This window comes from Nomascus leucogenys, chromosome 3 (assembly GCF_006542625.1).
Source record: "Nomascus leucogenys isolate Asia chromosome 3, Asia_NLE_v1, whole genome shotgun sequence".
Lineage (NCBI taxonomy): Eukaryota > Metazoa > Chordata > Mammalia > Primates > Hylobatidae > Nomascus > Nomascus leucogenys.
Genome location: NC_044383.1, coordinates 38,366,825 through 38,381,315, shown reverse-complemented (window position 1 = coordinate 38,381,315; position 14,491 = coordinate 38,366,825). Strand labels below are relative to the sequence as shown.

The window sequence follows — 14,491 nt, the reverse complement described above, 5'->3', positions numbered from 1 at the left end:
ATGCCAATATTTATATATCAACAAAATCATTCAAACCCCTAGATTCTCAGCTTCTTTTGAAAAATCAGAAAATCTGGCAATTCTGGGCCTAGATTCCCATATGGCAACAATCAGCACCAAATGAGGAGCCTCTGATCCTCTATATGAGACACACGCTCTCCATTTAGCCATAGGCTCTACCATGCTCTACTGCCCCAGCCACAGAAACCCAGTACCTGTTACCATTTATGACCATTCTTGCGGCTATTTTCTGACTACCTCACCTACTCAAAACTCATTTATTATGGTATATAAGTTTCTAGCCATTTTTTCCCATTCTAATATACACATATAATTATACTTTATACCACAATATAACTACCTTCTTGACTCTTCTAATACAGTATGGGGAAAAAATAATTGAGCAGAGCTTGCTGGGTGAGGCAATTCAAACGCCAACTCTAACGCTTTTCCTCTCCAATGCCTTAAAGGGTGCCAGTTTTTAGGGAAAATCATTTTGGAGGTCTGGTCCATCAACATTTGTTGATTCAACCAACACGCTGAGCTCTGCATCCTACACACTGGGCTGAGTCAGAGTTTATGTGATTACTCAGGGGAGCAAAACGTTGTCCCTGTGCTACAAATGGTTTGGACTAGGGATTATAATTTGCCTTCTGTAAAATTACTAAAGCAGAAGTGAATGCAGCAAGAAAATGTGATTCTCAAACAAGCCAAGCAACATTCTTATTTAATTCTCATAGGCAAAGAAACAGTTTTGGTGGGCAAAGAAAGAAAAGATAGCAGAGATCCCATTGGGGGCCCAATGGGATTCAGCAATGAGGAAAAATATTATTTACCAGGCAACTTCCTGCTGCAAACAGGCCATATGCTTCAATTCTAGGCAACATAAACCCAATGCCAGCTTCTTGAAAGTTGCAATTTTTTAAATGTTCTTTTACATATATAACATACAGAATTTAACAAAAATGAGTAAGTATGAGTATATTAGTCCTTTTTAGTAAATTTTCTTTTTAAAAAAACAAATTCATGGTGGCTCGCACCTGTAATCTCAGCTCTTTGGGAGGCCAGGACGGGTGGATCACTAGAGGTCAGGAGTTCAAGACCAGCCTGGCCAACATGACAAAACACCGTCTCTACTAAAAATACAAAAAATTAGCCAGGTAGTGGCAGATGCCTGTAATCCCAGCTACTCAGGAGGCTGAGGCAGGAGAATCACTTGAATCGGGGAGGCAGAGGTTGCAATGAGCCAAGATCACCCCACTGCACTCCAGCCTGGGCAACAGAGCGAGATTCCATCTCCAAAAAAAAAAATTTTTAAACTCTTGTGTTGCCTCCTAACCCCTTGATACAAATGAGTTTGTGACCACTGGCTCAGTTTAAAAGTTATGGAAAGCATGATTATACGTAGAAATACTTTATGACTAGGATTACCAAATGCCCTGATTTGCCCAAAACAGCTTAACTATCAAGACCACCCCATTTCATTCTCAGAAGTACTCCAGCCTAGATGATAAACAGTACTGTTGCCTTTTTGACAGAGGTGGGGGTTTTAACCAAATATTTGTCGAATGGTTTAAATGGTTCTAAGGCAGAGGTTTTTGCTTTGTTTTATTTTTTTTCTTTTTCTTGAGGGAAAAACCGTGTCTATTCAGAAGGTTTATTTGTGGACAGGACTACAGGCCAATTTCCTGACTCTTTATGGAACATTGTTAACCTTGCCCCTTGGAGTTGGCATCTAAACCTCAGGCCAGAAATCAACCCCATTCACCAATACTCAGCCAACTGTGATATTTGCAAGGATGAGGCAATGGTTTTCAAACAGGTTGGTCGTCAGATCCCATGGGGGCAGGGATTAAAAATATAGATAGAGCTCCACACCCCATCTCAGATCCACCAAAGACAGCCTATACAGTGAAACCCAAGAACCCATACCTTTTTAAAGCTTCCCAGAAAATGTTAATGCTCATCAGGTTTGGAAACACCAAGAGAGATGATGACTATGACTATCTTTTCCCCTTAAACCCTCTCCCTGAATGAAGTTAAAGTCATCAGGTAGACAAAAAGTAATTAGACCCTAAAAGCTCCTCCAGAAACACCTTCAAGGGCAGAACTTATACTCCTATAAAATACATAGAAAGCCCTTGAAAGGAATATCCGTTAGAATAGTATTTCTCTATCTCTTACCAAAACAGACTTAAAAAAAAAAAAATAGGCCAGGCAGGGGTGGCTCATGCCTATAATCCCAGCACTTTGGGAGGCCACAGCAGAAAGATTGCTTAAGCCCAGGAGCTTGAAACTAGCCCAGGCAACATAGTGGGACCCTGTCTGAACAATAAATTAAAAATTAGCCAGGCATGTAGTCCCAGCTACTCGAGGAGACTGAGGTGGAAGGATCGCTTAAGCTGGGAGGAGGTCGAGGCTGCAGTTAGCTATAATAGCACCACTACACTCCAGCTTGGGCAACAGAGCAGGATGCTGTCTCAAACAAAAAACAAACAAAAAAATACAGCCCCTGTAATGTTGGTTAACACCCCTGAAAATGCTATGCAAATGGAGCATTGCATAAGTAATTTTGTTGTTTTTTTAAATAGAGATGGGGTTTCACTGTGTTGGCCAGGGTGGTCTTGAACTCCTGGCCTCAAGCAATCCTCACACCTCGGCCTTCCAAAGTGCTAGTTTCACAGGCATGAGCCACTGCGTCCAACCAGTAGAAGTATAATAACTCCAAACAAGGTATCTAAATAACTGGACGTGGGTCCTATTTTCCCTTGGCCAGAAAACTCACAGCTAAATGTAGTGTGCAATTACAGAACCAACTGATTTAAAGTTCCTGGCACTTCTCTCTCTTTCCTCTTCCATGTTCCAATTTTTTGTTAAATCTTATGTGTGTTCTTGTGTTTTAAATATTGTAAATATGTAAGGAAGTGAAAGACAAGCCTGCAAGTAAGTGAAAGAGACAGCCTAAATAATGATAGTAATAATTATATACAACTGGGATAAAGAAATGTGAGATTCAAGTTCAATCTCAATGCTACATGCCTTTAAGCATAATCTCCGCTGATTTAATAGTTGTGTCAAAGTATTTGGGTACAAATTTAACAGATTCTAAACTGGGGATAAAGCAGGACCCAGCTCTGTAGGATGCCATTTAGATGTGGAATTTGAACTCTCTTTAGTCAGAATCTTCTGACTCAGTATGTTTGTGGGCCGAGGCTGTGGCACAGACTTCACAGCCACATTATGGCTGCAGAAGCTGTATGCACTTATACAGGGTGACCTGAAAACATAACACTGTTTTAAAATGTTCTTGGTTAGTCTATAACCGTTTTCTCAGGGAAGTGAGGCAATAAAATAGGGTAGGTGCTTGTAGATAAGTTGCACCTTAATCCGGCTTCACACTGTGCATGGTGCAAAAAGAAGTTATTAGTGCTAAGGGGTGACAGTTCAAAGAGACGTGCTGCTCTCTCAGTCTGAAAGACTGACCACCATTTCTCAGATAGGAATATAATAAAACAGGTAGCCAAATAGAACACCCTGACTAAATTCTTAAGAAGTCATCGAGGCCAGGCATGGTGGCTCATGCCGGTAATCCCAGCACTTTGGAAGGCCGAGATGGGCAGATCACTTGAAGTCAGGAGTTCAAGGCCAGCCTGTTCACCAACATGGTGAAACCCCATCTCTACTAAAAATACAAAAATTAGCCAGGTGTAATGGCGCATGCTTGTAATCCCAGCTACTCGGGGGGCTGAGGTGGGAGGATCACTTGAACCCAGGAGGTGGAGGTTGCAATGAGCTGAGATCATGCCACTGCACTCCAGCCCAGGCGACAGAGCGAGACTCCGTCAAGAAGTCATCGAGTTCCTCAAAAGTTTCCAAACAAGCTCCTATGAACCCTATGTGCTTTTAAATAGCTCCAACAGCTACCATCCATAACCCAAAGCCGAAACACTTACTAAACCTTGAGGGAATTACTCTGACTCAGTATCTTCATTTATCAAATGAAATTTATAATGCATCAACCTCATCAGGTTGTTGGAAGGGTTACATGAGACTGCATTTGTAAAGAGTTCAGAACAATGCCTGGCATGTAATAAACACTCAATATATAGTAGCTACCATTAATATTTGTTTAATAGTACCACTAGGCTCTCTCTATATATCATCTTAATCCTCACCACAACCTTTGAAGACAAGTGCTATTATTCCCACATTGCAAATGAGGACACTGAATTTTCAGGGGTTAACCTGTCCAAGAACATACAAGCTAGTAAATGGACAAGATAAGGTTTGAACTAGATCTAGCAGATATCAAAAATGTATTTTTCCCTTGACATTAAGATGTCTTTAATTCTTGATTTGTTACAGTAAAAATAAGGCAGAAAGCACAAAGCAATGAAGTCCAAATAGTTCACTGAGATATAGTAATTTGGTTTTAGAAATGCTACGTGTATGGAAAAAGTCTGGAAAGGTTTGCAGCCAGCTGTTCACTGTGTTTACCTCTGTAAAGTAAGACTGGGGAAGCCTTTTACCTTACGCTTTCTGTAGGTTTATATTGTCCAATCTTTTAAATAATTACGTGGGCTTCTATGTAACCTTTACTGAAGGACGACATGTATACAGCACAAATGGTAACTACACAGCTGATTGAATTCTCACATGCAGAGCACACCCAAGGAAACAGCATGAGATAAAGAAACAGAACATTACCTGAACTGCTAAACCTCCCTGTGACCCCTTTCCGTCACTGACCTTCTGGCAAAGGTCTGCCATGATCCTGACTGCTAACATTGTAGATTAATTCTGTCTAATTTTATGTAACTGGAATTACACAGTATTTACTCTTTACTCTTAGGTATGGCCTTTTTCTCTCAATGTGTGTGTGTGTGTGTGTGTCTCCTCCATGTCACTGTGCATAGTTGTAATTTCTTCATTCTTGTTGCTGTGATGTTTTACATCATATAATTACACCCACTACTTGTCTATTCTATTGCTGTTAGACATGTGAATCGTTTCAAATTTGGGGCTATTATGAATAGTGTTGTTTGGAAAATTCTCAAACTTGTCCTTTAGCACTCATGTGGACCCAGTTTCTATTGACTATTTAACCAGGAGAACTGTTGGGTTATATGGTATGGGTATGCTCAGCTTCAGAAGCATAAGTCTTTTTTATATTTTTTTAAAGAAATGGGTGCAAACTATTTGCTGCATCAACCACATTTACTCTATCTGTATGCATTTTTTTTTTTTTAGATGGAGTTTCGCTCTTGTTGCCCAGGCTGGAGTGCAGTGGCGTGATTTCAGCTCACTGCAACCTCCACCTCCCAAGTTCGAGCAATTCTCCTGCCTCAGCCTCTTGAGTAGCTGGGACTACAGGTGCCTGCCACCACGCCCGGCTAATTTTTGAATTTTTAGTAGAGACGGGGTTTCACCATGTTGGCCAGGCTGGCCTCAAACTCCTGACCTCAGGTGATTCACCCACCTTGGCCTCTCAAAGTGCTGGGATTACAGGCGTGAGCCACCGAGCCCAGCCTCTGCATGCATTTTCAATATCTTTATCTAAACTAGGTCCTATCTATGTTCTTATTGTCTTACTTGATATGAATGGTCATGTCTATAAAAATTAGTCCCTGAGTGTTCAGTCAGGAATCTGGCCTCCTACAAGACCACTGTGTTCTTCAGAAAATCATTTTTAGTATTTATGGCATTTACCAAGGAGACAGTGTACTACATATGGGAAAGTGCACCACAGAACTCGGCCACGGATGAGCAGCCCAATTTGCCCAGGATGTGGCTAACAAGAGTATCAATAATCACACAGGGTGCTAACAGCCATACAGGAATTACCTTTTTTGTCTTAGGTTTCATGGGTATATTCGGTTTTGGACTTAGCTTGGCTACCACAAGGTGGAAATGTTCACTGCCTGGTTACCTTCATCTACCACAAGAACCATTCCCAAATGCCCTCCTATCCCCCACAAGCAGGTCTTTCTCTAGCCAGTCCTTCCATTCCTCTGCTCTTCTGTTCTTCACTGTCCAAGTGGTCATGGAACCTCATAACTGGACTGTAAATTCTCCCAGGTGGGGCCATGACTTCCAGTTTTTCAGGAGGGACAGGGAAGGGAGGTGCTGCTTTCTGAGGTGCCCTGAGCTGAGGCCACAAGGCAACTGGAGAGCCACCCCAACCAACCTCAGGGGAATGAGAGGCTCCAGGGTGTGGAGCCCAGGAGTGTCTTATCCCTCATGTTGAAGCCTGCACCACCCTTAGCACTTTTCAGAGCTGTGTGCTGGGTTAACACCATTAGCAATGAAATATTGACAGTTATGGCTTATTAGGAGGCAGAATACAGTGGTTAAAGCTGACCTGGAAGTGAGTCTGCCTGGCTTCACTTCCCAGCTCTGCAATTGTCTGACTTTGTGTTCTGTGTCCCTCTGTCATGGGTTGTGGGGAATACAGAAGAAGATAATGTAAGTGCATGCTTAGCACAGAGCAGGCACTCGAAAAATGTTAGCTGCTATTAATATATTACTATGGCACAGAGATTAAGACTACAGGCTTGGAAGCCGGACTCCCTAGCCAAACTCCAGCTCTACCACTCACTGCTATATGATGCAGGCACTGTACTTAATGTCTCCATGCCTCAGTTCCCTCATCTGTAAAATGGGGATCTTAATCCTACCTCACAAAATACTTGTGAAGATCACTGAATATATTATGGTCTTAGAATGGTGCCTGGCATATTAAAAGTCCTATATATGTTTTAACTATGGTTATTATTGCAGGCAGATCAAATAAATATTTCTCACACAAATCTTTCAAATGTAAATGGATGCTGCTGTGATTAACAGAAGACAAATACATCTGAAACATTCCTGAATTCATAGTGTTTTCTAAATCAACTTATGATTGGAGGTACAACTAATGCCATGAGAGACTAGGACACTCTAACAATAAAAAAGTGGACTCTTGGCTCATGCCTGTAATCCCAGCACTTTGGGAGGCTAAGGTGGGCAGGTCACTTGAGGCCAGGAGTTTGAGACCAGCCTGGCCAACATGGCGAAACCCCATCTCTACTAAAAATACAAAAATTAGCCACGCGTGGTGGCTCACGCCTGTGATCCCAGCTACTCAGGAGGCTGAGGCACAAGAATCGCTTAAACCCAGGAGGTGCAGGTTGCAGCGAGCCAAGATCATGCTACTGAACTCTGGCCTGGGCAACACAGCGACACCCTGTCTCAAAAAAAAAAAAAAAAAGTAGCTCTCATATTCAAAGGATATGAAAACCTCTGGGTTTGCTTGCTTATTATCTTTACAGGGAATATTATTTTATTTTATCTTTACAGGGAACTGAACCCAAGAGAAGACATGATTTTCCCAGGATCACCCACCGAGGTGCTCCGGACTAGAGCTCAGCTTGAGTCCCTGCCCTGGACATTGTACCAGGCCCTCAATTAAAGTCCTGGAAGCTTCCCCCAGGCTTTCCTCTGAGACCTACTGGAAGCGAAATAATCCTTTACAAGTTAGTTTTCTGACACAACCACTTTTGCTCCAGTCTCTACCCTATCCTTCACAAGGAAGCTGAGTAGTAAGTCAGCTAGTAAGAAATTATGTAAATTCAAACAAATTACCTAACTTGTGAGCACCTGAGCTTTCCTAGTTGCAAAAGGCAAAGAATGCTAGCTTTCCTCTCCTCTGTGGAGCAAGAGTAAGGCATGGCCTAAGAATGTGCCAGTCCTATCCTGATCCCAGTACACGGCAATTCCTTGGTGCTTTTCCGAGTCCTGGTCAGCCTAGGAGAATATGACCCAGATGGCTAGATGACACTCTCCTCTCAGTCATCTACCTGGCTGCAATACCCTAAAGCCATTGTTCTTCCCTTTTGCCTCCTCAAACAAACCAGCAAGGTTGGCATCAAGAGTTTGGGGAGGGGAGAGTATCTGGTCAGAGGGTGGTAATGTAGGATGGGCTCAGCCATTCACTTACACGTCATTCTCTTTCACGTCTTCTCCCTCTCTCCTTAAGTCAGCTGTGAGCAGCTGAAGTCACTAATATTTCCCAGGTATCAATTTCACAGACCAAGGGCATGCAGCACAATGGCCATTAAAACATAATGACCCTTTTTGGACATTTCTTGCTTTTCATAATCTGACAGACAAACCCTTCTCTTTCAATCTTTAGGACATGATGTAAAATCTATCTGAATCCGGAAATACCACTCTTAAAAATCAGAAATGACCCTCTGGCCACAGTATCCATTATTAAGCATCCCTTGGGATACTTGAGAAAAGGCATAAGCATTTGCCACAAAACCGCTCAGCTCTTAGCAAAGGGTTCCCCAGGACTCCAGAGACAAATGAGGAACTCCTCCAACTAAGGGCATCCCTTGATCTTGGCCTCACCCTTTCCTGTCTTTTATCAGTTGCTGGGAGAGAAAAACAGTCAACATAAACTGAGTTGCAACGTCGGCCTGGGTATTTCTCTAAAGGCTTCCCTTGAAAGTAACTAGAGGGAATGAGAAATTAACATGGAAAATTTTTTTAATTAAAAAAATACCTCAAGGAAATGGGCAAGTGTTGATTTGAAGCAGGAACTGACAGAAAAAAATATCAGAGAACAGTGGCAAATGTGTGGCTGGATCATCAGGGAACACAAGGCAAGAGCACTAAACGAGAATGGGAGTAAAAGAAGAAAGCTAGCCTATGTCCACTTAAAGTTGGAAATCTGGGTTGAAATTTTAAGTTGATCACGATACTAGATGAAAACATTAAGGAGCTAAAGAAACTGTTCTCACACACACACACACACACGTGTTCTGTATGAGTCTGTTCAGAAACAGACAAAATTAAGCTATGGTATTTTGGATACCTAATTTAGGTGGTAAAACTATGAAGAAAAGCAAGGAAGGGATTACCATAGGTCAGGATAGCGTTACATTTAGGGCACTTTTGGGTGCTGCAATATTCTATTTCTTGACTTGGGTAGTGATTATACAGATGCTTGCTTTATAATCATTTGCTGTGCATTTGTATTTTATGATTTTTTATTCCACAATAAAAAATAAGTTAAAAAATAAAAAAATTGCAAGTACATAAGATTAGCATTATATTAAGAAGCTTTAGCAGTTGAGCAAAAGACTGGAGCCAATACCACAATAATTCATGCAAGAGAAAGCAAACATGGTTATTTAAATAAAAGGCACTCCTCTCCCAGCCTAATTTTATGGTTTGCTTTGGTGTGGGGACTCAAAGTCTGTCATATACAAAACCGTACCAGCAAACTGCCCAGGATGATAAATAATGTAGCATACCTACCAATCAGAAAGTGTGTACAGCTCTTTGTCAATGCTCACATTTCCTCACTATCACTATTTACGGAGCACTCTCACATACCTTAACTCACAGCCAAGGGCTGGTGCTATCCCCACTGCAGAGGTTTTTTTTTTTTTTCTTAAATAGCCTCAGACAGTGGAAGATTCACCCCAGGTACAGCTCAAGCAAGAAGACACTGGACCAGCACCAGATCTCAGATGGCCACCCCAGGGTCCCTTTACGACAATGACCTTCCCATTCTCATGAGGTGAACAGGCTCACAATTTTTCCATGTATTAATAAGGAGCTGAAGAGAAACAAACTACTGACAGCATGAAAATGTTACCTCTTCTGAGTCACTTTCACTTTTCAATTAAAGCACCTGCCAAGGGCATTATAAAGATTAGCTTCCCTCACTAGACCATAAACGCCTTGAGAATGGAGCTGTGCCCTCTCATTTCTGAGGCGTTTGCACAGTTTCTGGAATATGATACATGCTCATTAAACACGTGCACACGCCATAAATAAATAAGTGAATATATGAAGGTAAAAACCAATGAATTTACAGTGTGGTGTTTTCCACGCCATTCCATCATTCACTCATGCATTAAGACTTTTAAAAGCAGCTAAAGTGAAAGGCAGTAACTGCCCTTTTAACAGATTGCCAATACATCCTCCACTACTTAAAAAAGGGTTTCATGTCATATATAAATCTCAGAAGTGGAGAGGGCTGACAGGTTAATTATAGACACAAAGAACAGGGACAAATGGACTATGAGGTAAGCGAGTTGAAATGTGCAGACACAATGTCCTCCCTGGACAAGCATTTATTAATAAGCCTGCAAGGATTTACCCAGCCCGGCCAGGTACAGGTCTGCACCAAGCTTGGGGGCGATTTTGGGGAAGGCACAGTTCCTGCGCTTGAGGAATCAGGCTGGTGGCTGGAAAGGCAGTGTGTACCTTTGAGAATAATCAGAGGTCTCTGTGGGACGAGGCAAACAGGTGGAAGATAAGGCCCAAAAACTGGCCCGCCTACTCTTTCATGGGGGTGAGATAGAGAAGACCTCCTCACTGGGCCAGGCCAACCCGGAAAGAAGCATGGGTAGGACTGTGGCTGGCAGACAAGTCAAGAGGAGGCCACCAATTCTTCTCCTGCACCTCCCACCAAACTCCTTCAGCTGCTGGAGGCAGGGGCTTGAGTCAAAAGGATCCATAAGGATCATTCCCTTTCTTCTCCACCCTTCCCCCAACCCCAAGTAAAAAGAAGGATGTTTAGAAGGTCTGGGAGACAAGCTGAAGGGCAGCTTCAGCAGGCAGATAGGCCCAAGAATGGAATGTGCCGCCTACAGGCAAGGAGTGGCCATGGGTGGGGAGAAAGGGGACTTCTTTTTCTCCCTTTCCTCATTCGAGGTACTTATTGAGTCTCTTCTTGGTGCCCAAGCACTGAACGTGATATCTCTCAGTGGGACATCAACCTGTGTTTGGCCAGATTAAATGGCCAAAGCCCAGACCTCTGAACGCTGAGTCTGGGTCTCCCTGGGGGTTTCGCTTTATTAGGGGGGCAATGGTTCTGGTGGCCCCTGATTCAACGTGAGTCCTTTTAAAGATCCGAAGCCCCTCTAAGATTTCAAGCACCACCACCCCACCCCAGGTGGAAACCCCATCCCAGTATCTACTCATGCCCTGAGAAAAAATGGCTGGTGCGGGTAGGGGAAAGAGATAATCTGGGAATGCTAGAAGAATGACCGCAGGGCCACGTTCTGCATAGGGGAGAAGAATAACCAAGAGGGTTTACCTGAGTTTGTTTGTTGTGTTTATTTCCCGAATCCAGCACATTCTCCCAAAGGCATTCGAGGGGCGAGCCTCGGCCGTGGGTCAAGTCCAAAGAGCGTGTTTCGGTTGTTTTTTTAGGTTAATCCCACTTACCCCCCACCCCAGTAAACTTCCCACCCACCCCACCTCACTTTCCAGGTCTTTCCTGTTGCGTTCGGCTGCACAGTGATTTGGGAAGAAGGGAGAAGTGCCATCTCCCAGCGCGCGGGATCTGCGGGGACCCTCGTCCCCTCGCTGGTTGACAAAGAACTAACACCCGCCCCGCCGCGCTTCCGGGGCCAAAGAACGAAAACTGCCTTCTTTTTTTCTGGCGGACACGAAGCGCGCCCGCAGCGGGCCGGCCAGCCCAGGAGCGCAGCCTCCGCGAAGCGGCGGCGGGGAGCGGCGGGGCCCGGGCGCGCGGAGAGCGCTCAACTAACAGCGCACCTGGACGCGCCTGGCTCCGTCCCCGACCGCGCCCGCGGGGCCCCAGTCTCCGCACATCACCTCCCATAGCGCCCCGCTTCCACGCACGTCCCAGCTGCTCTTACCCGGGAAATGGCGAGAGGCTGCTCGAAGTCCTTGCCGCCCACGAGGCGGAAGCCCCACGGCCCCGGGCCCTGGAGGACTATCTGCTGGGTGGTCATGGCGCGGCTGTGGCGGGCGACGACCCGCGGGGACAGACGGGCAGGACGCGCGGCACAGCTTGCAGGGCACCCCCGGCGGCTGTCGGAGAAAGAGCGGCGCGGCGCGGGCCCGGGGAGCCTGGGGCTGGCGGGGGCAGGGCAACCGCGAGGGCCAGGGCGGGGGCGGCTCCGCCCAGGCCGCGTCGCAGCCCGCCGCCCCGCCCGTTCTCCCGCCCGCAGCCGCTCCCCGCCCTGCGCGCCGGCCTAGGGGCCCCGGCCCGGAGTCCCGCCGAGAGAGCGCGAGTCAGATGCGGGGTCGTGGCTCTCAGCAGCTCTGCCCGGGACCCCACACCGCCTCCCTCCCTCCTGTACGCACGGCCGCAAGGCGGCTCTCGGGCCCGGGGCGGGTGCTAGGTGAGAGGGAAGCAGGTCCCGACAGCGAGACAAACTCGCGCCTCGTGCTTTGTAAAATGAGAAATTTGAAGTGCTGTGCCAAGTCAGCCCTCTGAGGTCAGCTCCGACTTCCCATTTGCTTTTTGTAATCGGTAATGATGTTTAAAAGGTGCTTTCGAATGATCTCATTTGATGCTGAGGCAATCGGGACGTTTAGTCCCATTTTACAGATGAAGTAACTGAGTCTGCTCAGTAGGTGAGAAGACTTGCCTGAGGCTACACCACTAGTCAGCATCTGGACCACTGCCGGGGCCCAGTGCTACAGAACCCCATCCTGGAACTTTTATAATGCTAATGAGACCATCGCACAGGTTATAACTGAACTTCAAGACCTTCCTATAAATCTTTCCTCCAGGCTGGAGTTCGTGATAGGTTCTGACCCCAACAGTTCACACCTCAAGTTTGGGGCGGGCCAAGGGCCAAGTAAGTGCAAAAAAAGAGCTGAGTCCGGAGACCTGGATTCCCAGCCTCTCACCAGCTTCCTAGCCAGGCTCCCTGACGCCCTCCCAGTGGAGTGCATTCTCCACGCCGGACCAGACCATGTCTCATGCTGTCCATGGCGTCCCCACCTCACCCTGGTTAAAAACCCAGATCCTTTCAATGCCTACAGGGCCACCCCTAGAATGGCCCCAACTCCCTCTCTGACCCCAACTCCTCCTGCCCTTTCCTCACCTGCCCCCCACTCTGCCTGGCTGTGCTCCTTGCTCCTAACTCAGAGCCTTGCCTCAGGGCCCTGTCTGCAATGCCCTTCTCCCAGACATCCCCACCACTCTCTGTGTTCACATGTCATTTTCTACGGGCTGGACACGTGGCTCATGCCTGGAATCCCGGCACTTTGGGAGGCTGAGGCAGGAGGATCAATTGAGCCCAGGAATTCTAGACCAGCCCCAGCAACATGGCAAGACCCTGTCTCTACAAAAAAAATTTTAAAAAATAAAAATTAGCCGGGTTTGGTGGCGCACACCTGTCCCAGCTGCTAGGGAGACTGAGGTGGGAGGATGGCTTGAGCCGGAGAGGTCAAGGCTGCAGTGAGCTGTGGTCGTGCAACTGTACTCCAGCCTGGGTGACAGAATGAGACCCTATCTCAAAAAACTAAAAAATAAAAAAAATGCAAATGTCATTTTCTGAGGTCATCTCTGAGCATCATTTAAGATATCCTCTCGAGAATGCTCTATTACCTTCCCTTGCCTTATTTTTTTCCTTTGTATGTATCACCATCTGGCATTCTCTATATTTTGCATATTTATTTGTTCCACCCCCACTCTTAAGCATTAATTCCACGAGGACAGAGGTTTTTATCTGTTTAGTTCACTGCTGTGCCCCAGTGCCTAGAATAGTGCCTGGCACATAGTATTTAATGTATGTAACACATTGGCCATCCTCAGGACCACTTACCCTCTCTGGGCCCAGTTCCTTCCCAGTTTTCTTGGCCCCCATTCATCCTGGTACCCAGGCCCCAGCACAGTGCTTGGCATAGAGCCTATGCTCAATGAGTTTGTTCACTGTACAGCTCTGTCTCCCTGTGATCCTGGCCTACCTACTGAGGAGCCTTGTGCACAGATTTACACATAAAAAGATTATCTTGCTTGTCCAATTGTGTGACAGCGCAAATGCCTATGTTTGGGAATAGTTTGTTTGCTTTTAGAAATTAAAGTGGAGGGCCGGGCACGGTGGCTCACACCTGTAATCCCAACACTTTGGGAGGCCGAGGCGAGCGGATCACCTGAGGTCTGGAGTTCGAGACCAGCCTGACCAACATAGAGAAACCCATCTCTACTGAAAATACCAAAAATTAGCCAGGCGTGGTGGCACATGCCTGTAATCCCAGCTGCTGGGGTGGCTGAGGCAGGAGAATCACTTGAACCCGGGAGGTGGAGGTTGTGGTGAGCCAAGATTGCGCCATTGCACTCCAGCCTGTGCAACAAGAGCGAAACTCGGTCTAAAAAAAAAAAAAGGAAATCAAAGTGGAGTTATATGATTATACATCCCTCTTAACCTCTTGCATCCTGATATTCTTTCCTGAACCTGAGAAAAAGGAATGGTGTTGTAGCCAGTAACCAGCCACCTGCTTTATGAACACCAAAAATACATTGTCTTTGTTCAAGATTCTGTTGATTAGAAAGCATGACTGTGTTTCAAGTCCCTGCAGAATTTGCAGGAATCACCAAATTCTGAATCTGTCCCTAGATGTGTAACCATCTTGAATATTTTCTGTCCTAGAAGGAGAAAAGGGTTGAAAAGCCACAGCTTCTGTGCTTCTGAGGGCAGAGACTGCCTTTCATTCATTCCAAGTG

General features: G+C 45.7%; 1 protein-coding gene across 1 annotated transcript in view; it reads right to left on the bottom strand.

Moving 5' to 3' along the window:
• PDLIM1 (PDZ and LIM domain 1) overlaps positions 1 to 11,987 on the bottom strand; it is a 56,210-nt gene extending 44,223 nt beyond the window's left edge. Inside the window, exon 1 of the mRNA XM_003255253.3 lies at positions 11,670 to 11,987. Within this exon, the coding sequence (XP_003255301.2) occupies positions 11,670 to 11,765 (96 nt within the window). The 5' untranslated portion in view covers positions 11,766 to 11,987. The remainder of the gene's footprint in view (positions 1 to 11,669) is intronic.
• Between the last annotated feature and the right edge of the window lie 2,504 nt (positions 11,988 to 14,491).